General features: G+C 37.4%; 5 protein-coding genes across 12 annotated transcripts; 3 read left to right on the top strand and 2 right to left on the bottom strand.

Moving 5' to 3' along the window:
- Positions 1 to 1,627: 1,627 nt before the first annotated feature.
- Positions 1,628 to 5,703, top strand: LOC111010347 (carotenoid 9,10(9',10')-cleavage dioxygenase 1-like). Its single transcript, XM_022283720.2, has 12 exons — positions 1,628 to 1,753; positions 1,838 to 1,999; positions 2,089 to 2,191; positions 3,147 to 3,415; positions 3,512 to 3,691; positions 3,764 to 3,842; positions 3,971 to 4,115; positions 4,232 to 4,370; positions 4,452 to 4,785; positions 4,906 to 4,976; positions 5,054 to 5,215; positions 5,328 to 5,703. Exons 1-12 carry the CDS (start codon positions 1,709 to 1,711, stop codon positions 5,469 to 5,471), a joined length of 1,833 nt encoding a protein of 610 aa, XP_022139412.1. The 5' UTR covers positions 1,628 to 1,708; the 3' UTR covers positions 5,472 to 5,703.
- Positions 5,704 to 8,040: 2,337 nt separating this feature from the next.
- On the top strand, positions 8,041 to 9,433 carry LOC111012075 (uncharacterized). The gene has a single exon (XM_088119547.1). It carries the CDS (start codon positions 8,471 to 8,473, stop codon positions 9,431 to 9,433), a length of 963 nt encoding a protein of 320 aa, XP_087975673.1. The 5' UTR covers positions 8,041 to 8,470.
- A 2,131-nt stretch (positions 9,434 to 11,564) lies between these two features.
- LOC111005935 (phosphoinositide binding protein) lies at positions 11,565 to 15,596 on the bottom strand. Of its 3 annotated transcripts, XM_022277636.2 has the most exons (9): positions 14,128 to 15,596; positions 13,735 to 14,003; positions 13,376 to 13,441; positions 13,147 to 13,215; positions 12,681 to 13,053; positions 12,427 to 12,594; positions 12,263 to 12,312; positions 12,079 to 12,136; positions 11,565 to 12,009 (listed from the first exon to the last, which is right to left on the bottom strand). In XM_022277636.2, exons 1-9 carry the CDS (start codon positions 14,156 to 14,158, stop codon positions 11,813 to 11,815), a joined length of 1,281 nt encoding a protein of 426 aa, XP_022133328.1. In that variant the 5' UTR covers positions 14,159 to 15,596; the 3' UTR covers positions 11,565 to 11,812. The 3 variants fall into 3 exon arrangements, with proteins under 3 accessions (XP_022133328.1, XP_087975672.1, XP_087975671.1); XM_088119546.1 differs by having other exon boundaries at positions 11,565 to 12,136; XM_088119545.1 differs by having other exon boundaries at positions 12,681 to 13,215.
- A 138-nt stretch (positions 15,597 to 15,734) lies between these two features.
- On the bottom strand, positions 15,735 to 21,016 carry LOC111005898 (putative beta-1,4-xylosyltransferase IRX9H). 6 transcript variants are annotated; one of them, XM_022277619.2, is made up of 4 exons: positions 19,370 to 21,016; positions 18,310 to 18,559; positions 17,513 to 17,704; positions 15,735 to 16,045 (listed from the first exon to the last, which is right to left on the bottom strand). In XM_022277619.2, exons 1-3 carry the CDS (start codon positions 20,254 to 20,256, stop codon positions 17,534 to 17,536), a joined length of 1,308 nt encoding a protein of 435 aa, XP_022133311.1. In that variant the 5' UTR covers positions 20,257 to 21,016; the 3' UTR covers positions 15,735 to 16,045; positions 17,513 to 17,533. The 6 variants fall into 6 exon arrangements, with proteins under 6 accessions (XP_022133311.1, XP_022133303.1, XP_022133294.1 ...); XM_022277611.2 differs by lacking the exon at positions 15,735 to 16,045 and adding an exon at positions 16,829 to 17,263; XM_022277602.2 differs by lacking the exon at positions 15,735 to 16,045 and adding an exon at positions 16,829 to 17,334.
- Positions 21,017 to 21,680: 664 nt separating this feature from the next.
- Positions 21,681 to 23,074, top strand: LOC111009618 (ARM repeat superfamily protein). The gene has a single exon (XM_022282758.2). The coding sequence runs from the start codon at positions 21,923 to 21,925 to the stop codon at positions 22,907 to 22,909; it is 987 nt and encodes a 328-aa protein (XP_022138450.1). The 5' UTR covers positions 21,681 to 21,922; the 3' UTR covers positions 22,910 to 23,074.
- The last annotated feature ends 434 nt before the right edge of the window (positions 23,075 to 23,508 follow it).

The raw sequence follows: 23,508 nt of genomic DNA on the forward strand, positions 1-23,508 counted from the left end.
GAATTTTTAAAGCCAATTTCTATGAGATTTGTGTCGCCCCTACTCTCACGTTGTGTTCTGTCAGTTCCCTTTCCCCTCCTTAAATAAGCAAAAATGTAACGGTAACAATGGGGAAGGTCAAAATTGAAGAGAGAAAAAAAAGGAGGAAGATAACGGAGAAAAGGCCACGTTATAGATAGTAGTTTTGACGAGTAAAACAGAATCAGTTTTATTAAAAAAAAAAAACTTTTTTTTTTAAATTTAAACGAATCTTTTTATTTACTTAAAATCAAATCTTATTTATTTATTTTAATGATAAATCAAATTCTTTTAAAACAAAATCTATTTTTAAATTTAATGAAAACCTTACCTTAAAAATAATAAGGTAAAATATGTTGTTTTTAATGAAAACAAATAAAATTTTATAATATAAAATATTAATATTAATGTTAATAATAAATAAATAAAATAATAAAATTTGAGCCGAACCAAATATGGTGTCAACATGATTGATATGTATATTACGTATATTATCGTTTGAGTTTTATTCATTTAGGATATATTGAACTTTTGTTTTTTTACGTGAGTTAAGCCTCTAAATTTTACTATTTTTACAAAATTTAGAAGTGGATGCTGCTTTGGAAATTTCTACTAATTTTTTGCGATTGTACAAAGTATCGAAAGTAATTTGCAATTTTCAGGTAAACCTGTTGGTCTCCAAAGCTGAAAGCTATGGAATTTTTTCTTGAGTCATTCTAAGAGGTTAATTATTTGGAATTTGAAAATGGTTCATATAATATAACTGTGATGTATTATTTCTGTAGATGTCTATTCACCCAGGAAAATTTACTTTCGAACATTCTTAAGTCTAGCTAGTTCAGCCCTTGTAAGCAATCAAACTCTGGCCAACACCATATTCAATCTCTACTCCAATTAATTGTTGCTGCCATATATCCAATTGCTGCTCCAACAATATCCAAGCCTTTTATTAAATCCGGATTATAGGTATGTCTTCATTGACATTAATAGATAATGTATATCCTAAAAAAATATATTAATAATAATTAATATGGGTTATGCCTTGGCTGAATTCAATCACGTCGTTATACTTGATTAATTATTCCTAGAACACCCATAATTCATATCATATATATACAAGACGAAAGCATATTCCATAATCAAATAAACAAGGCTATTTTGTTAGATGGCAAATACGGCCAAATTGGCATATTTGCTTCGTCCCACTACTTTTGTACCTTAGATGATGTTCTCTTTAGGTAAAAAAAAAAAAAAGAAATAAAAAGAAAAAAATTTACCAAGTAGTATACTTGTTTTCCTTAGTTGAGGCATTTATTAAAAGAAAAGAAAAATATAAATTGAAACGTGTCGATAGTTCTATCGGTATTTTCAACGAATTAAAATATTTAATACGGATGTTAAAAGGACTGGTTGATATATCATCTTTTTTTGAAAAAAAAAATCAATGAATTATAAAAAATGAAAATAAATATGCTTGAGAAATGTAAAATCAAATAAATAGTATTAGTGGGATCCACCTAAATGTTAAACATAAAATATTTGATTAAGATGAAACTCCTCTTCATTGTCGAAGTCTTATCCCAACACGTGCAGCGGTGTCGTTTTATATATAAATTAGGTGGAAGTAGAACTAGAAGGCGAACCAAATTGCCGGCAGAAGCAAAAATTAGACCATTAGGGAAGCTTACGCATGATGATGCTTATTCATGCCTGTACCCCTTCCTCTTCAATTATGGTCCTCTTTTTCTCTCTCTCTCTCTCTTTTTTTTCTTGTGCAAGAAATCTTTCACAAAATTAAATTAATTCTGTGTTTGAGCAGCCAGAGCCCATGATCCCGATGAGGAAACAGAAGCAGCAGAAGCAGCTTCTTCCTTTGAAAGTTGACATTCTTAAAAACCTCAAAAATAGTTGCATTAAATTGCTGGATGTGTTCGTTGATTCAGTGTTTGAATTCTCTGATCAAACCCTTCACCCAACTCAGGTATTAATTATTTTCTAATTCCCATCCTCAAAAAGTTTTTGGTATTATTATTATAGGTTAATCTTGGACTTGTAATTGGTCTTAATTAGGGTAACCTTGCGCCTGTTGAAGAGATTGGAACGGCTGTTGCTGTCACCACCATCCAAGGAACAATCCCACAAGAATTTCCCCAAGGAATCTACATAAGAAATGGTACACTTTCTTTCCTTAATTACAATATTGTATTTTGATTTATAATTTCCAATTTTCTATCAAGTTAACATCGATACTCATTTCTTATTTATAATAAATAAGTATTAATATTAAATACAAACATGGCTAAACCCAAGACCTAACTCTAACTAGGCTTTGTTTACTTTAATATAGTACTAAGCTATCATATAAGTTCTACTTGAAAATTTTGCACTACATTGTTTGAAACCGACGCTGAGTATATTCTTATAAAATATATCTTTTTTATTTTCTTCGTTAATTCACTAAGTAGCTAATGTTGGAGGGTGTTGGATAGACAAGATCATGGCTAAAATAGATTGAGAAGAAATAGTACTGAAGAATAAGGGAGAAGAACAGAAAACAGTAATTTATCTGAAAACTATAGGCAATGGGAGAAGAAATAGGAGATAAGAACAAAATCTCTCATTAAGAAGGAACTCCCTTTATTTTTATCTCACACTAACCCTTCCATCTTAGCTCACTTGAAATTGGAGATTTGAGATATTAGATTGCCAATTATGAGTGCCTATCTATTTATAGTCCAAACAAACTTTTTTTTTTTGAAGGGAGAGCTACTTTATTAGAGAGCATACAAAAAAGGAATGCTTAGCACTCCAATTTAAGGAAATGATAGTTACATCATAATTATAAAAGAAGTATGATTTTCCATAAAATGTAAGATCTAGAGGCGACGAATTCTGGATAAAAAATCTAAGACTAAATGAGTACCATATTCCACACAATAAAGGAAAGAATAGACCCCGTATCATTTTTAAGACAATGTTGAAAGAACGAGCTGGAGCATGGTACTCACCAAGTACCAAAATTTTTTTCCAAATATTCTCTATATTTGGAGGGTATGTTGGTAAAATATTTAATATTATTTAATATTTAAGGTAGGTTTATAAGTATAATGCAATATGTGTTAATGCAGGACCAAATCCTTTATTTGGAGGACTGAAATCGACGAAATCAATATTTGGAAGATCGAATTACACATGGGTGGAAGGAGAAGGAATGCTCCACGCCCTGTATTTCAACAAGGACCACACCAAATTACGCAAATGGAATCTCTTTTACAACAACAGATATGTCCAAACCCAAACATTCCAACTCGAGAAACACGTCAAAAACGGACCATATTTTCTTCCTGCAATTGAAGGCGATTCTCTCGCTGTTCTCTCTGCCTTTTTCCTCAACATGGTCTCTGCCTCTGCCCTTCTAATTTCATTTCTTAACTAATGTAATTTAAATTATGGGCTTAGCTTTAATTAATTATTACTACATTTTACATTACAGCTTCGATTCGGTACAGTAAACAAAGACATGAGCAACACGAACGTAATTGAGCACTCGGGGAAATTCTACTCTGTTGCCGACAATTCCTTGCCCCAACAGATCGACATCATGAGCTTGCAAAGTTTGGGCGTTTGGGATGTCAATGGAGCTTGGAATCGACCCTTTACAAGCCATCCTAAGGTCATTTCATTTCATTATTTCTATTCAATTGTCTCAATTAGTTAATCGATTCTTCTTGTTTTGTAATCGTAGAAAGCTCCGGGCACCGGTGAACTGGTGATCATGGGTGTCACTCCAGCCAAACCCTTCATGCTACTTGGAATTATTTCTGGTAAATTTTTATTCTCTGGCCATTTCTTTATTTTTTGTTACATTGGCTTATTTCTCCTCTGAATTTGTATCAACTTTGCCATTTAAACATATATAATTAATTGGGTATTTATGTTTATTGATTTGCAGAAGACGGAAAGGAAATGGTTCATAAAGTGGACGTGAAACTTAGTAGAGGGAGCTTCAGCCATGAGATTGGTGTCACGCGAAGGTACAACGTCATATTGGATTACCCCGTAACAATCGACTTCAACAGACTTATCACAGGCGGATCGTACGTTTTCTAATTCCTTTAATTAATTTTAACTGTTTTTTAAATGAATTAAATTAGTGACCGATTTAATTTTTGACATAGAGGAGAGATTATATTTTATAATTTGTGTTATGCAGATTAATAAAATATGATAAGGAAGGGTACGCCAGAATCGGAGTGATGCCTCGTTATGGAGACGGCGACTCAATTCAATGGTTTCAAGTAAAACCCAATTGCACCATGCATCTTTTCAACTCCTTCGAGCAAAATGATGAGGTTAATTTTATTCTAATTATTTGCTAACTAAACAAATGCCTCAACAAATTTAACTTAGAAAAGTAAAACCATTTTTAACAGGTTGTGGTGTGGGGATGTAGAGCTAGTGACTCAGTAATTCCAGGACCTGAAAAGGGACACAACAAATTCGAGTGGTTCTCCAACAGATTTAAGCCATTACCCATAGCTGATGAACAAAACAGTGATTCTTGTTCCAGCTCCATGGAAGATGGGTCCTTGTTTTCTCGAGCTTACGAGTGGAGGCTCAACCTCAAAACGGGAGAGGCCCGGGAGAGATTTCTGAGTGGAACTCAATTCTCCATGGATTTTCCCTTCATAAATTCACGCTTCACTGGTCTTCAAAACAAATTTGGATATGCACAGATTCTTGACTCCTTTGCTAGTTCTAATTCAGGTATCTCCAATAAAATAATCTCATCATCAGTACTAAATTATACTAAAACATTGTTATAAGATTTGTATTTGCATGCTTTGGTGTTCTACTTATTAAATATTCTAATGTTGTTTGGTTTAGGGATGTTTAAATTTGGTGGCCTGGCAAAGCTACATTTTGAAGAGCCTGATCAAAGTTGTGGATTTTCATTGGTATAAATTCTTTTTTTATTCTAATTATGTAAAACTACCTTGAAGACGTCTTTAATTTCATAAATTTGGCATTTCAGCCAAAAAAGTGGGGAAATGAGGCCATAAAAGTGGAGTACCATATGTTTGAGAACAGCTCCTTTTGCAGCGGAGCTTCGTTTGTTCCCAGAGAAGATGGTGCAGAAGAAGATGATGGCTGGATAATTGCCCATCTTCACAATGAGATCACCAATACATCTCAGGCAATTATAAATTAATTAAACTCCCTCCATTAATTTTGAAATTTCTCTCTTCTTTTTTTTGCCATTAATTAATAATTCTATAATTATCACATATATATATTCATTTCGTCAGGTATATATAATTGATGCAAAAAAGTTCAGCGAGGAGGCAGTAGCCAAAATCACACTGCCACAAAGAGTTCCCTATGGCTTCCATGGTGCTTTCATGCCCATGAATCATGATCTCATGGAGCAAATAATAATGAATTTACAATAAATTTTTATCCATAAATTAATTAGAAAGGTGCCCATTATAATAGCTCTGATCCGTTTTCAGTTGTTTAGGTGCGGGTAGCAACTTTTGAAATTATGGCTCTTTAATATATTTATTGTACCCCTAATAAATCCAATAGCAAACCCTGTAAAATATATTATCGTCATTTTCAAGAGGACATTAATTAGGAAGTTGTTGTTGTTTTGCAAGGCTATTATTCGATGAAACTTTTAAATATTACTCCCAAAAAGTTAATTATGAAGTTTAAGGAAGATTTATATGTTAAGATTTGGTTATAAGAGTAGTGTAAGAATGGAAAAGGAAACTGAGATATATATAACATGGGTGCATGGCCATGTTGTTGAATAATTATGAGATGGGATGAATAAATTAGAATAAGCTGCAATGGAGCAAAGGATCGTGGGGAAAGTGACGATCAAGTACCTTTTAACAGTGAGTAGCCACTAGCCAGACATGTGAACATTATAGCCATTAGTGTTCTTCGGCATAAAACAAGCTATATATATCCGCATATTTTCGGTTTCCTTATTTATTAAAAAAAATGTAACAAAAATATATTATACCAACGTGACCATCAAAATGTTTGGGTTCAAATCCCTACTCTATATGTCATTGTATTAAAAAAATCATCATCCATCATCCCACGGGTTGTTGAATTAGAAAAGGTAAATTAAATTATTAGGTTAAAACTAAATATGAATAATTAATTAATGATTTCTAATTCTTTAGATATTTTTCAATTTAATTTCTGTAATAAACTAGTGGAGGCATAGAACTCAACTCAACTATTAACAAAATCTATTATTTTCAAATGCTACATTCAGTGGTCCAACTAAGTTAACAAAATAATGACATGAAGTTTTATGATAGAATAACTCAATTGTGAATCTTAAAACATTAAAGATAAAATTAAGAAATTTAAGTGATTAAGAATCAAACTCATAATTTACTTGTGGATCATTAGTTAATTAATCTTAATAGAAAAGTTATATGATCTTGACCCATACTTGCCTTTTCTATTCAACTACTCACCCTTGTTGTCAATCCTCACAAACTTGTAGAATTTGGATTTTAATTCAATTTCTACAAATTTCCAGGTCAACTCTTTAAATTTCAGAAAAATTGCTTATATTTATTTATTTCATCAGCAAAAGTAAACAAGTTGTACACATTTGGATGAATCATGAATTGGCCCATTAGCAATTTCTCCTAAAACCGACCTGTGGTTGATTCACTATATATAAATAAATGCATGCATGTGTGTTTCTTCCGACGTTGAACTTTGATCATTAGGAACCATAAAACAGTCGGCAAAAATTTTGCACTTTGGAGAGAGCCTATTTCTAGAGATCCTACTTTTAGCCAATCAATAATTAATTTAGAAAATTAATAATCTTGAAGTAAAAATAACGCATTGTATAGTATAGTTAGGCTTATGAATTAATTTACGCAGATTTATATATTTTCGACCTGTTCTTATTATTATCTTTTTTTATAATGTCCCAACTGACAATCGATCAGCTTTATTTTTTATATAGCCATCAGAAACACAGAGTAATGCACCATTAACTGCACCGAGAACCCACACAATTCAATATATGCTTTATGATCCAAACCAACTTATTCAACTTATTTCTTATCCTCAGCTGACATAAAGTTAAAAACATCCAGCTAGTATAGCGTTTTACAATTCAATATATGTTTTATGACTTGTTTTCAGTTGTTGGCAATGATCACTGGAAATTGGATTCTAAAAACGGGTGTGTAGACAAGTATAGCGTTTTACAGATAATGGAAATCTTGACATTAAATATGGAAATTTAACATCAACTCCTTGTTTGCCTAGCTAAGCTTCAACGCTGTGTTTGTTAAATACAACACCATCCTCCTGCTCCTTCCTCTTCATTATGTTTTGTCCTTCCCCATAATTTCAACATTCTACGACCCATCCTAATCCCATGCACGCCAACGCCGATGCCATGACCTTCCAGATCCAGCCCAAGAAGCCGTTACGACTCAGCTTCATGGATGACGAAGATGAGAAACAGACCACCCGCGCACAAGTTTCCATGGAAACAGCGCCGAAAGTAGTGATGTGTGAGCAGGAGGGGGAGGGTGTGGAAGCGTCGTATAGCCCACATAACCGTAAACTGATGAGCCCTGAATCGCCGTGGACTCTGTCTCCTCTGCGTACGCCTTCGCCTTCTCTGGTTTACCACTGCATAGCATCGCTCCATCGCGGCGAAGGGAATATCTACTCCATTGCTATTTCTAAGGGCGTCGTGTTTACTGGCTCCGACAGCACTCGTATTCGTGCATGGAAGCAGCCTGACTGCATGGACCGTGGCTACCTCAAGGCCGCCGCCGGCGGAGTTAAGGCCATTTCTGCCTCCGGTATATTCATTTCAATTTTTCATTTACTATATATTAAGCATGAAACTACTATTAATTAACTTAAATTATAAATTTACTACACCTAGTTGATCACTTACAATACAAGATAGTGATGACTAGTATCCATATTTTGATAAAAACAAATTAATAATAAAATAAATCGTCAGATGTCTAATGGATCTCCTTATGGTATGGTATGTGACACAATTATATTATGTATTATTTAAAGATTACTCGATGGGTTTGATTTGAAAAGGTTTCAAACCATGATGGTGTATATAAGTTAAATGTGGTTAATTTTGTAGAAATTTATTCAACAAAAGTAATTTCAAAGCTTCATGACTTGTTACAAACTTCCAAATGTGGGTACTAAATGAATATAATAAGAAGAATTTCAAGTTCAAAACACACTTGGGATTAATTTGTAATCATGGCCTAATTTATAATAGGAAAGAAATAAAGCCCAAAACATTTAAAAGTAGATTTAAATAAATGTTATAGTGTCAATTTTGAGGTTAAATTACAACTGTACAGTCTTTGAATTTATAGACTTAAGTCTAATATTTGGAGTGTAAACAACAGGAAACATGTTGTTGACATCACACAAAGATCTGAGAATCCGAGTATGGAATTTCACAGTTTCGGAGAAGTTGAGGTTCAAAAAGGTGTGTTCCCTCCCAAAAAGAAGCTCGTTCCTGTTGTTGCCTCGAACCGAAACCACACAGCTTCACAAAGACACCATCTCCTGCATGGGTTACTACAACGCCGATGGCCTCCTCTACACTGCCTCCCACGACAGAACCGTGAAGGCCTGGCGACTCTCCGACCGCAAATGCGTCAACTCCTTCCTCGCCCACGACGACCACGTCAACTCCCTAACGCTCAACCAAGCTGATGGCTGCCTCTTCACCGCCTCCTCCGATGCCACTGTCAAAATCTGGCGGAGGCTCTACCGGGACAACTCCCACACCCTCACCATGACGCTCAAGTTCCAAACCTCCCCAGTAAACACTGTCGTTTTGGATGCCAACGCCGCGCTTCTTTACTCCGGCTGCTCCGACGGGACTGTGAATTTCTGGGAGAAGGAGAAGCAGTCGTATAGATATAAGCACATGGGGTTGTTGCAGGGGCATCGGTTCGCGGTTCTGTGTCTTGCGGTGGCGGAGAAGCTTAAGCTGGTGTTGAGCGGGTCGGAGGACACGACAGTGAGGATATGGAGGAAGCAGGAGGGGGGCTATTGCCATGAATGCGTGGTGGTGCTGGAGGGCCATAGAGGGCCGGTGAGGTGCCTGGCGGCGACCGTGGAAATGGAAAACATTGTGTCCAGTTTTTTGGTTTACAGTGGGAGTTTGGACCAGACGTTTAAGGTGTGGAGAGTGAAGGTAGTTTTGGGTTTGGGTGACGACAAAAACAAAATGTGGTTGGATTATGGGGAGGGTGGCGCTCCGCCGGGGGACTCCATTTACAATAGCCTTGGGGACCTCTATCACATGAGCCCTGTGTTGTCTCCTTCTTGGGTTCAAAAGAAACTTCAAGCTAATTATTTTTGAGTTCTAGACTGAGGCTAATTAATCTAATTAATCCCTTCCTGTTTAAAATTTGTAATTTTAGTGTTTGTGTCTATCTATAGATAATTTTCAATTTCAGACTGTTTTTAGAAAATACCTATCGAGCTTGCTCGTAATTACTTTCTGATGTGGTGTATATTTTACCAATCTATTTAACTATTGAATGCAGTAGAGATAGACCTTGATTCATTTAACTATTGAATGCAGTAGAAATAGTCCATTAAAAATATGACAGTTGTCAGTTTGTAGATAAGTTTTTTTTCCTTAAGTTCAATGGTAGTTAAGAATGCATTGTGGAAAGCTTTGCAAGGCGGGAAGGACACTTTTTTCTGGAAGACAAAAGCACAAGCAATACCAAACTATAAATTGAGTTGCTTCAAGCTCCCTGCGACTTTATGTAATGAGATTAACGGTTTTTATGCGAAGTTTTGGAGGCGATCAAATTAAGAATCGAGAAAGATACACTAGCTAGTTGGAAGAATCTTTGCATCCAGAAAGAGAGAAGGAGGCATGGGTTTCAAAGACTTAAAAGAGTGTTTAACCAAGCTATGCTTGCTAAACAAAGCTGGAGGATTATAAAAAACCAAAGTAGTCTGTTGTAGAGGCAAATATTTTCAAACGGGCAGTTTCTTGAAGGCAAAGTTGAGAAACAATCCTTGGAGAGCTATTTGAAAAGGGATACAGTGGAGAGTTGGAAATTGGGTTTTCAATATCAATCAACTCATATCCTTAGCTGCCAAGAGATGGAAGTTATAAACTTCTTTATGATCCACCTACGTTGAAGGATCATAATGTGACCTCCATTTGAATACCAGGGGGGTTTGGAACGAGGAGATGATTCAGCATAAGAAGGACATGAATGAAGAGGCTATTTGGGCCGGTAAAAGAGGCGTTTTGGGTAAAAAATGCTTACCACTTGGGCTTCGTGTCAAAGTTCAATGAAGAAGCATCTTCTTCAAATAATGAACTTCAAAGCCGCAAATGGAAATGTCTGTGGAAGGCTAAATTTCCACAAAAACAAGAATCTGCTGCGGGAATATTATGAATGATATTCTTCCTACTAAATCTAATTTATTAAAGAAAGGAATTCATTCTAATATTTAGTGTGTTTTGTGCAGGAGAGAAGAGGAATCTATAAAGCACCTTCTATGGGAGTCCAAAGTAACCAAACCACTGTGGGATCTTTCCTGAGTTCTTATGGAAATTTTTAATCCATTCACAAACTCGTGGACGAATTGGGACTACTGGAACTGGCTTATCGAGCATGCCAAGCAGCAAGAGCTGGATAGAGCGATGACCATGGCGCGGAAAATTTGGTCCTAGAGAAATTCGGTGATTTTTTAGGGGAGATTCCACACCAACACAGACTCGGATACAAAATTGAAACACAGCTATTTTACGATCAGAAGCTCAACTCAAATTTCACTTTAGGGCAAAATCTTCTTGAACAGAGACATGAAAGTGTACCTGAATCTTGGTCTCCTCCACCCCTAAATTCTTGGAAGCTCAACGCAGATGCCGCATGATTTGAAGAGCAGCAGCGGTCGAAGCTCCAATTCCATGGACGAAGAAATCTCGCGGGTTTGGGACCCTGTTTTGGCAGAAATCCCTTCGTGGATTTGTTTGTTAGCAAATAACGATTTACCTTCTTAATGAATTATTACCTTCATTTCAAAAATAAAAAATCTGCATCTTGTTAATGATTTAACATTGTAGATTTAATAGAAAAATAATCAAGCCTACAATTTTTTCTTTTAAAAAATTCAAATTTTAAATTATGTGCTACTATTTTTTTTTTCTCTGTAAAATAGTTGCAATATGTGTGAATGTGGTATAACGATGGAAATTAATTACATTTTTCTTGTAGTGTATGAACAAGGAGTCAGATCATTTTAACTCAGTCAATATGATTGGCCGTTAGAATATAGTTCAGATTGTTCGGATGTTCTATTTTAACAATCTATAAATAAATAAATAAAGTTAGGAAAATACAACATTTTAGGTTTTCAAGGGAACAATTTAGTTCTTCATTATGGTTAATGAAAAATACCAATTTAAAGAGCCAAACTAATCGTTTGTAGAAGAAACTATGGAGACAAGAACTTTGAAGAAATGGTGAAACAGGATAGCATTCCATACAAATTTTTGTGTAAAATTCCCTCTTCTTTTTGAGGGAAGCTTACAAGTGGATCTTGGAAGTTTTGTTTTTTCCTTGAAACGTGCATCAAGATTTTGCACCAGTCCTTCATCTCTTTGATTCCTAATTCTGGGTAACAGTCACCAACAGAAGAACACTACAATCTATAGAGAGAAGATTCATTTTATTCCAATGTTCGATAGGCCTATTTGTTAGGGTCAGAATCATTTCATGTAGGCACGAAAGTTCAACATATATTGTATCCCCTCAATCCACATCTGTTTTTCTCCTTTCCCACTGCACTCAAACTCTATTGTTCTATCTGTTGTAACTATTCCAAAGTAGGCCCTCTGGCCGCCATCGGTATCCCTTTCTCGCCCGGGCCACGCCGCAACGTCGTAGTTCACACCTGAGATTACACCTGAAACAGAAAACGGCTCATCGATATAGATTTTTATGTAGGCAACTGCAGAGAGATTTGTTGTCTTACATTTCTTATTCTTTGTAAATGTTCCTGCCATGTGCCTGCTTTTCAATTTTGCCACAACCTGTATACACATTCTACTTCTGAATACTCATTTCCAAGAATGTGATGAGAAGATTAATGAGGAAGAATATTTGTCCTTGTCAAATAGAAATACCATCATAGCCTCTTCAACCACTTCTTGTCTTACCTGCCAATTTGAGTTTATGTTGAAAGAAACTTGCTTCCAGTGGAGAACCCCTGCCACCACCATGTTTCTAATCTCAGTGAAAGCAGGCATCAGAATTTGTGACACTATTCAAGCTTAAAATGCATTCTAACTGAATCATTTTTTCTTTCCGTTGTAACTTATACCTTTCCTTGTGCGTTTGAGAAGCTCTCCTCCTCTGGAAACGTAGTTAATTACCATCAAAATGTTTGATTCTTTCCCTTCTTCTTCAACCTTATCCTCTCCAACAGTGAAGTTTGGAGCTCCCAACCCTTTCTCAAACCTAGCCTTCAGGGTTGCAGCTCCTCTTAGAGCTGCACTAGTAAACAAAAGTTGTAAGTATTTTACATTTTACTTCATCGGTTTTGGACATTAATTGCTTATGAAGTTTTATTGGCACCTGTAGCAGCTCCTGCTGTTAGGGTCATGATATCTCCATTAGTTCTTGCATTGATGGCAGAGTTAACTACATTCAAGATATGTTCATGGGTAGCTCCCATTTCCTCTGCCATCTCAATGCAATGAGATGCGACTAGAGCAGCTGCAGAAGCTATGGTTGCTGATGTCTTTGAAGCCCATTTCTGATTACCAGATGATGTTTCCCGCGACACAAGCGATGCAATAAATGCAGCTACGGAAGCAGCAACACCTGCCACAGATACAGCTGCATGTAGTTGAGCATTCTGTGTTCTGATTTCCTGCTTCTTCCTCTCCTTTTGATCCTTCATCCACCTCCCCAGTGTTTTATTACCTCTTAATATGCTCTTGTATAGCTGCAGCAGAGAAAGATAAAATGATGTATGACAAAATTTTCTTCTTTTTTTTCTCACATGTGTGTGTGTGTGTTTTGAAGGAAGAATACACACCCCATTTCCGAGTAGTTGTTGATTAGAAAGGAACTCTGGATTCAATGCTTGGTGAAGTAACAATAATTCCTGCTCAAAATAAGATGCATGTGCAGAATTTGAGAGATGCTCTGTACCAATACAACAAATGATGCAGCAAAACAGAAACTAGTTGGTTTGCAGTATGTATCTTTCTTCTGTTTCTGTGTGCGCTAGACTGTGGGCTTCAGAGAGATTCAAAATAAAGTACCTTCATTTCATCACTTCCTCTTGGTGAAGCTGGAGGACTATCTCCACTGGGTAAGTGCTGAAGTAGCTGCAAAAATAAGAACACAGCTAATTTATAAAGCTACAAGCAGGATTAATCAAAAAAGGGAGTTGCTACACTTAAAAACAATTAATCAAATTTATATCTACATGTCGAAGAACAAGAGAATATTGCATATTAACGGTTTGGTTTCACAAACTCATTAGGTTTATTCAGGTGTACCATTTGATGTGGTTCTTATTCTCTGTACCGTGATCCTTTGGCTTTTTGCTAGATGCAGCAAACACTTTAAACATAAAAGATAAATGACTTAAAACAGAGAGTTGGAAGAGGCATCTCACTGGTTCTCTCAAAACTGTGGAATTTGAGTCACGAGCTTCAGCACTAAGAAAGCCGACCACCGACTTTTGAACATGACTCGGAGCATCATGAGCAGTGGAAAGAGCCTTGGAGAGCTCTTTGGCCGAAAGGCTCCAGGATCTGCCAAGAAACTCCATAGACTCAATTGGAGTTTCAGGTAGAACACTTGAACCCGGTAACCAATTTGCAGGACCATTTTCATCTATGTTCTCCAGCCGAGTTGATGAACATTTAGCCAAACATGAGCTCACTGAAACCATTTCACAGAGAGACAAGTAATCACTGCTCTAGTCTGACTCTCTATAACACTTAGCAGTTAGCCAAAATTATGATTACACAGTAATGGCAAGACAAGTGACTATGCATGGCCTTACTTTCCCTGCCTGAGTTAAGAGAGATGAGCATGACTCATTCGTTCAGTCTTCACGTTTTCTTTTCACAGAAAAACGAGGGAATGTCATTTGGGTATTTAACAGGGAATGATGAAATGGAGGTAACGTTTTTGGTCTCGAGTTTCAAGATTCTCGAGTAAAGTGAGAGCCAAAAAGAGGACACGAATTCCATAAAGGAACCATTAGCAATGCAAGGTCGATAATGTATTTGTTTTTGCTGCTTTTTTTTTTCCACTTAAACTGACATAGCGGCCGTCTTCATGATTGCCATGGTACTCAATCTCTGTCCTTTATTAAACTTTATAAGAATGTAAAGTAAAAAATCCAGTACAAGTGCATCTGCACCCATTGAATTTCCACTGAACACCGAACAGAACTAAGCAAGTAGTAAAAAAAAATGTCACCTTATTTGACTAAAAGTTTTGGCTTTCGTTTTTATTCCCCGGAAAAAACTCTCCCAGTCCCAATTGTTTCTTTACCATACTAGTGAAATAAAGTAAAGGGTCTATGAACTTATGTCGAACACTTGGCCTGCGTTTACAAAAAGAGCCAGAGGTAGCTTATAAAAAGAAACCCACATCTTTTATTTGTTTTGAGGGCCTGAACTATTACTGCAGATAAACATCTGATGATTGATTGAAACACACTATACCAGTGCCAGAGCAAGAGCAACAAACACAATGTACTACTTTAACAAGGCTTTTAAAGTGTGCAGCATTTAAAAATGTTAAAAGGGTCGTGGATTGGCATACCTTTTGGCTTGTTTAGAGGAGCCACGGGGGAATCGATAATATATGATAATGATTGTCAATAATTATGATAATGATAATGATAATCCCAAGGATGGCGTCTCTCTGGAACCCAAAACAAGAGTTAGTGGTGAAGAGAGCACATAAACATGAGACCCACCATGGGAGACGCCATCTCTGCGCTTTGCAACTTTCATTATTGCTGTTATTATGTCTAATTATGAAGTGCACTCTTATCTCCCTAGTGCCTCCTGAATCTCGGGCACTAACCAACAACCATTAAATTTATTATCTGCCTTTTCTTCCCTTTAACCTATTTTTTAAAAGAATGCGTGAGTTTTATTAATTATGGTATTTAGATATACTAATATGAAAATGTTCAATTGAGGAGGAGCCATAGCATTGACATTGTGAAATGATCATAGCAATATCTTCCTCTTTTTGTTCGATTGGAAGGGAAGAAATCAACCCTTTTACCTCTCTTTTTAATGATCATAAATTCAAATCCTTGCTTACGAAATATAATTGGGAGTTCGAGTTTTGCTAACCTATACCAAGGAGCACCCGTGTCCGTCCCAAGGCTCGGACCCAATAGACATCAAGGATTTTTGACATTAAGTTCATTGGAAAGTTCGAACTTGAGATTTCTAAGTCAAATCCAAGCTTGGGTCAACCAGGTTGCCCTTTGAGGCATAATTGTGAAGTATTAATACCAAAATCGTTCTTATCACCGAAAATAACTACATCCAACTACAAATCTAGCCACAAATAGTACAAAATCACCGATTATTCGAATTTGAAGTTACAAAGAATGAGACTAAATCTAATTAAGTACAATAGTTAAAAAAAGATTGAAAATTTCACCCCTTTATTTTCCCTACCCTAACAAAGTAATTGGATGTACATGAAAAGAACTCAATTAGAATATGGGTAGATTTGAATAAAGAGTGATGAATATGATGGGCATTGATTAAGCAGCAGCAGCAGAAGCCAGAGTCAGCCCAAGCACGAGGATCATTATTGCTGAGAGAGAGAAGAAACAGAGAGTTTCTTAAAAGTGATGACACCATTCATAGCTTGCCATGCATGCCAAAGCCCCATTTTTCTTTTACCTTCATCTGGGGAAGCCTTATGGTAAATCTTAGATTTTGCTGTCGGAAAAGAGATTTTATACCAAAAACAACATCAATGCCAACACCAATTACACCATACACCATTAGCCACACACCCAATTCAATCTCAGCTTTCACTTCTTCATAATACCGAGACACAACTGAGTAAGCATCCCACAAGTCGCCCAGAAATACCGAGAAGAGAGCGAGGGAAGACAATAGCAAGAACATGACCAAGACGACGAAGATTACGATGAGGAGAGCGAGAGCGATGAAGGAGCCGTGGAGAAATGCAAGAGCTATCAGATCCAGATTGGGAACCATCAGATCCAAATTTTTGAAGCCAGATTGGTAGAGGTTACAAGTTGGAGATGAGGAAAAGAATGAGAATGGAGTGACTCGCACTCATACTATGCTTTAGAAATTGAATTAAGGAAGCGGGAAATAAGTTTGTAGTAGAGAATTTAACAGGATTGCAGGGCAAGGCAAATCCTTTTGTATTCTTGTTTGCCACAAAAGAGAGCAAGAGAAAGAATCTGGTCTCAGTATTCAAGGTAGAAGTTTTCATGATCATCGTCAAGAACCTCCCATTTCTAAGGAGGCAAATTTCAATGTACAAACATCTGTTATGAAAATAAGAACCCATCAAACCAAATTTAAAGATCTGATTAGTTCCCACTCTCTCCATTAATCTTGAGTTGTTTTTGTAGTGTTTACTGTTTTAGTAGAGAGAATGTTGAATGCCTTCACCAAATAAATAGCTTGAAAGCAAGTGTAATACAGGAGCAAGCCAAAGCAATGCAGTTTTACCCCAAAGAACAGTGATTCAAAATTGCTTTTACTTCTGTAATGAAAAAAATTGAACTAAAAACTCAGTCCTCTTCAAGAGTCTCTCTGAACCTTAAGGGATGGTTTTTAAATTACAGTCTAATCACCTGTCCCTAACAACGGAAGGAACATGAAACTGGGTCCTTCTATACAAAATCAAATCATCAAATGTCCTTTAGAAGAAAAGGAGATCAATATTGAATTGTACGACAAGAGGACTTCCTTCCAAAAGGTTTGCCATTTTGGCAAAGTAGAAGCACACATTCGACTACATCAGGTGAACAATCAGTCAAAATGATTTGAAAACTGCTACTGTTTGTAGTATCTCTCACCGACAACGACAATGCCAAGCAATTTGTATGCAACAGAAATGATTTGAAAAATTTCTGGACATTGGAAGGCCATCTGAGCAGATCAAGGAATCTCTTTCTGGATGAAGTCAGCAAGATTTCAAACGTGTGAAAAGATGAGTTTGATGTATATTGGTCTCGAAAGTAGGTCTGGAAGCAAGAGATGTGAGAGAATGTAAAGAATTTTAAATGGCCCACTAGACTCGTAACATTTGAAAATCCAACGGGGGTCTCTCGGCTGTCATTTTCCCATTCAGTTGAATAGAAAAAGTCATTAAACCACAAGTTAGAACAATCATCAGTGAAAAAGAGAGCTTCAAGTACTCACCTTCCTTTCAGATCTTAAATCTCACGTAAGTGAAGCAGTGACATCTAGATTATTCATCACGAGCCATTTGTGAGGATAAACTGCGCTTGATGGTTTAAAATTAACATTCCAGACCATGATTCTTGAGCAGTCTTCAAGTAAGCCTTCCATTTGGCTTTCATCCTCCACAATTTGTTCAATGAAGTCACTTGCCTAAAAGAACAGATTCGTTAGTTCTTAGTTGCCAGTTTTTTAAGTGTGAAAAATATGAAAATCATGAAAGAATTGATCTACTTTCCACCACTTCTTATTTTCAAAGTAGTACATAATTTCATTCTTTATTCAGACTATTTGATCAGAAAAAGAGTTGGGATTCAATGGATTGTACAGTAGAAATCTTGATCAAGTCTCATTCTCAAATCTATATTTTCAAATAATTATGTTGGTATGAATAAAGAAATACAGTTCACTTGAATATTAGAACAGTGGATTACTCCAATGAGTCAATTTAGCTAGCAATATCTTATGACTTATCACAAAGGAAGAGAAAGTTCTCCATATTACTTTTCAAATGTTTTAGTTGTTAATAAATTTTGTGTACTTCTCCATTCCAAAAGTATGTAGCTCTAGATCAACAATGGACTGCAGATTGTGAAGAGCTTCATATCTTTCTCCTGCTATGTGAAGTATTTTTACTCATTCTTTAATGATGCTCCATGACAATTCTCGTCATTGTTTTCAAGTCTTACAGTTCAGTACCACCATTCATTAGCAGTTGGAGTAACGGATTATATACATGAACAAGAAGAAAGACTAACTTGGAAGCCATCTCTGACAGTATCAAGCTGCCTAACAGGTTCTAAAGTGTGTCGACGCCACCTCTCTGGATCCCATAGAATGGTGCTGTTGAAAGCAAAGCCTGACATTTCAGCGTGAAATCTGCGGCGTCTCATACTTGATTCATTAATGTGCCATCCAATTACGAGACTTCCATTACAAATGGAACCTTCCAGAACGGATCTACTGGTACCCCCTATTAGTTTGGCCACCGGCCAAGTTCCAAACCGTCTACAAATGAAAAAAATACAAAATAAATAAACTGGTTTAGGATGCACTTATTGATGATGCAAAGGGTACACATAGCCTACCCAAATAGATCTTTAGCAACAAGGTTTTAAAAAAACTAAAAGGAAAAAAAAAAACGATTACACTCTTCAAACATTGAGAATAAGCATGTTCTAGATAACATCCAAATCAGTTTGTAGCAGGTACCAACAGAATATGATATATCTTCCTGTGGATGCAGAGAGAGAAAAGTAATGTTGACTCCACACTTTTTGAGGTAAAGGAAAATTGAAAAATTTATTTTCTCTTTATTTCTATAATCATCTTCGAAAAAAAGAGATCAATAGTTCATGCTTTCAGAAAGCAAACAGTATAGATATGAATGTGGTCGAAAAATATGCTGAGTGAAGTTCACAGGTAAGCAAGCATCTGGCCATAATAGGCTCATGTTTCATTATGAATGTTAATCAGTACCAACATATTCAAAGAGCAACACGGTTCCGATTATTATCTTGAGTATTGAGGACACCATACAAAAAGTATAAACCTAATAGCACATGCACCGGAATGAGGCAACTGATATGGTACATATGAAACGGAAGATGAAGAACTATTAACAAATCAGTCAGCTTGCATCAGAAATGTCCCAACTTGATTGAAAAAAAATTGAAGATATAACAGAATCCAGAAAATGAAGTTCTAAGGTCTAGTGTAAAGTTTGTCCATCATAATTGTAGCATATATCTAACAACGTGAGTACTGAGCAGGCATTAAGAAATAATGTGTATGAACGATACGTTATAGCAAAAGTACCTGATCTCCCTCATTTTCTCAAATAGATCAACCAAATAGATGTTATCCTCATCTGCAAAGTAAACAATTCCATCGAGGCGGTGGGTCTCAATGTGAGACAGGGCTAGATTTCTTTGATGAACTTTTCCATCTCTCGTATCGGTTAAGTTTCTGCTGCAAACAATATGCCTATACATAATCCCAGTACTCCTCAGTACATCAGCTGTTTCATCAGATTGGGAGGACTCTTCCACAACTATCCATAGAAGCGGTGGCTGGACCAACTTCAGCGTGTGCGCCAAACGATTAAGATAATAGGATTGGAGTGGATGAGCAGATGTTGGAGTCACAATTATCAGTAGTTTCCTAGGCTCTAATTCTTGAGCAATTAGATGGTCATCAAGATTGTCATAAGAAATGTTATTATACAATGACACCTCTGCTTGGTCTGGGATACTCATCATGTCTTCACCTTCCAATGGAATAGGGATGGTACTACTAGAACTATTATGAGGCTGAAATTTTCCGACCGTGGGGATCCTATCGAACTGGAAAGCTTGATACTTTGATATGAAATTCATGGATAAGTTGGTAGATGCAAATGGGGTAAATCCAACAAGGAGCCCTGCAACGAAACACATGAAGAAATGGAACAGCGCCCTCCTCCAAAGCTGTGCCTTGGGTTTCGATTTGTCGATCGGTCTAGAAGCCCTCGGAGAATAGACACCAAGAATGGCAGATTCGGAGTCCAATGAATTAAGTAGGGAATAATGCAGACCAGTAGATAGAGGATAGTTTTGAGGAGATAGGGAAGACCTAGACAGGGGAGAACCTACTGAACACGCTTCTCCATTCATTGAAGTTCCAGGTCGAGGAACGGGGGACAAAGTTCTTCGAATAGAAGCCATGAAAAACTGAAAACTCTCACTTAAAGTTAAAACCCCAGCTTCCCAATTCCACTGGCGCTACCAAAAAGCAACCATAACAAAGCACAGAGGCTCCAAATCTAATCAATCCAGTTCGATGACAAGAAAAATTTCTCATTGCAACTCATCCTATGGAGCCCGACCCATCCAACTTTCCCCAAATTACTGGAGACCTCGATACGAATCCAAATCCAGTCCAAACTCAAACTATGTACCAAGAAGATATGAAGCTACTATCAGGATTGGAAGCGTATCTGCAGGTTCCAACATTCTCCCAACATTATCAAACAAATCCCAAAGGAAAATAGATAAGACCCAAAACCCAAGTTTCAATACCTGAAATATAGGCGTCTAACACTGAAATGACGATTACAGAGACAACTGGTGCAGTATCCGTAAATCTCGGCTGATTTGCAACTCGCAGAAAACACAGTCATTTTGCCATTGTCTCGTGAAACTTGAGCACAAAGTTGGGATTTTTTAAGCTCGGCCAGAGTCTAAACCTCCAAACTTGGCTAAGAATTAAGATTACAGCTTGATTTGAAATCTGTATGTGTTATTGGGATAGCTTAGTAAAGGGGATACTAAACTACCCAGTTGGAGTTCGTACTCAACTACTCTCTCTCTCTCTCTCTCTCTCTCTCTCTCTCTCTCGTGTTCCAATAAGGGAGATTCACACAGCGAAAAAAAGAAATATTTCTCTTTTTTTGGGTTCTGTTCACGTCACGGACGGTGATGGAATGGATAATTGAGTGGACTGGACTTGGGAGGAAAACCATAGGTAATATACAAGTCAACAAAACATGGGCAAAAGATATGGAAATATGAAGCCTGCCCCCTGAGAAAGCAATGGTTTAATTCATTACCACCTTTGCCGCAGCCATATAGCTAATTACCTCACTTTTGGAAAATAATTCAAAACAGATTCTCTCTTTTCCTTTTTCTGTGCTTTAGAAATGGCATTTCTCCTTCGCAAAACAAAAGAAATGTCATACCTATAAATGGTTAAAAGAATTATTTATTACTTACCTAACATTATTTTTTACTTATTAATCCATACCATCTTTACGAGCTCATCAAGTGTGTATCAATATTTTATCTATATGTTACCCTCTATAAATTTGAGAAGTTAGATATTGGTATCTACGTCAACATTTAAAATGTCTTACAGATATAATATTTACCGCAAACCGACACCGAAAAAGTCATTATATAGATTTTCCATGTAACTTTATATGCTTGGGTTTTCCTTTTTCTTTTATGGTTCTTTCAACTTTATAGTTTTCTTTTGCTATTATGTCACCTCCCAGTTGGAAAAAATGAGTCTTTTTTCCTGATTTATATGCACAAGCAATATGGGTAAGATTTGAAATGGATTTGTTGAATAAATATGGAGACAATAATTGAAGGGCATTCGTCACAAGCATATCATTGCCCACATTTACAGTGTCAGACTGAGAAGTAAGGCTATTATTACATTACCCACAGTCCTGCCAAATTCTGCATCTTATGTTTGTACCATGACCATCCAAAAACAGAGGCACGTCTCTAATTAACTCAATTGAGAGGCTCGTATGCAACTCCGTATCACTTCGCTCTCTCATTCTCATTTGAATTGATTCTCTGTTTTAGGAATTCTGTAAACGCCATGAGAACTCAGCAGCCAAAGCTCAAGACTCAGCTCTTCTCCTGTGGATTCTTCGGCCACTGCACTCGCTCTGTTTTGAGCCCCACCGCCCCCCATTCCCCTGCCCTCCCTTCTTCCCTTCCCTCCGACCAACCGCCGCCGCCGCCGCCACCGTCACTGCCACAACACTCCCGCCGTCCACCGCTTCCCGATTCCGAGTCATCATCCTCCTCTGCCTCCCAAAGCTTCACCCAATGGAGGTTCCCACTTCCTCACTCGCCAGTTTTTTCCCAACAACCATCAGTTTCCGACCCACCGTCTAATTTCTCCATCCCACCTTCCGGTCCTCCGCCGCCACCAATCTCCGCCGAAAATCTGAAAGAAATCCTCCACGTGGCAGAGCTCCAGCTCAGCTCCGGTTCAGACGCCGACCGGCTCGCCGCTCTCCAGCTCCTGGAACGGTCGCTGGTTCCGGACCCATCACTAGACCCGGACTGCACTCCCGAATTGATGCGCGGGTTAATGGCAAATTTGAGTAGCAAAACCGGTTCGAAACCGGCGACCAAAATTTTGCTGGCCCTTTGCTTGGCGGAGGGCAACCGCCACATTGCGGTGGAGAGCGGGGCGGTCGGGGCGGTGATTGAGTCGCTGCCGGAGATGGAAGACGTGGCGGCGGAGCGGGCACTCGCGTCGCTTGAACTTATGTGTACGGTGGCAGAGGGGGCGGCGGAGGTGCGGGCCCACGCGCTTTCGGTGCCGGCGATGGTGACGATGATGGGAAGAATGGCGGCCAGGGGGAAGGAATCTGCCATAAGCGTGCTTGGGGTTATTTTCGACAATGGGGTCTCGTCGGACGCCGAGTCGGCGGTGACGGCGCCGCCGGAGGAAGTGGCGCGTGCTGTGGTTTTGGCGCTGCAAGGGGATAGTAGTGCGAGGGGGAGGAGAAAAGGGGCGCGGCTTCTTAAGGCACTGCAAGAGCAGCAAGACGGATGCTCCGCCGCAACCTGAGATCCAAATCCGGCGACGGCGTACGACGGTGGATATATGTCCCGTCGGAGCTGACTGTGATATCTTGATCTCCTTAATTTCAGATGACAAATACAATTAAATGATATTTGGTTAGTTAATTAATATCTTTATCCTTTTAAAAAAAAGATTATGATTTGCTTGTTACTTACTATGTCCTTCTTTAATTAGCATCCCATTATAATATACACATATTTTTCGTTTAATATAATATAACATTATAATTGTGGGGTGTAATTTAGAAGTTTTGATAAAAGAACAAGGAATATTATTAATACCTTAATTATCTAAGAGCAATGTTTTGGTTGGTGCATTATATGTTATGTTCTATCCATTCACGTCCCTCTCAGGTTATCTCAGTGTTATTTATTTATTAGCAAATCCTTTCTTAAGAATTACGTTTATAGAGCCAAAGTGATCATAGGTGAACGGTAATTGGCATATACCTTCAATCAAGAAGTTGTGAGTCGAAATCTCCTCCCCAACATGTTGTACTAAAAAAAAAGTTATGTTTATACATAGAGTAATAAAGATTATGCAATCTCAATGTTTCAATGTTATTGGCCAATTTGAATATAATT

This window comes from Momordica charantia (assembly GCF_013281855.1).
Source record: "Momordica charantia cultivar OHB3-1 chromosome 11 unlocalized genomic scaffold, Mcharantia_2.0 BLBB01000011.1, whole genome shotgun sequence".
Classification (NCBI taxonomy): domain Eukaryota; kingdom Viridiplantae; phylum Streptophyta; class Magnoliopsida; order Cucurbitales; family Cucurbitaceae; genus Momordica; species Momordica charantia.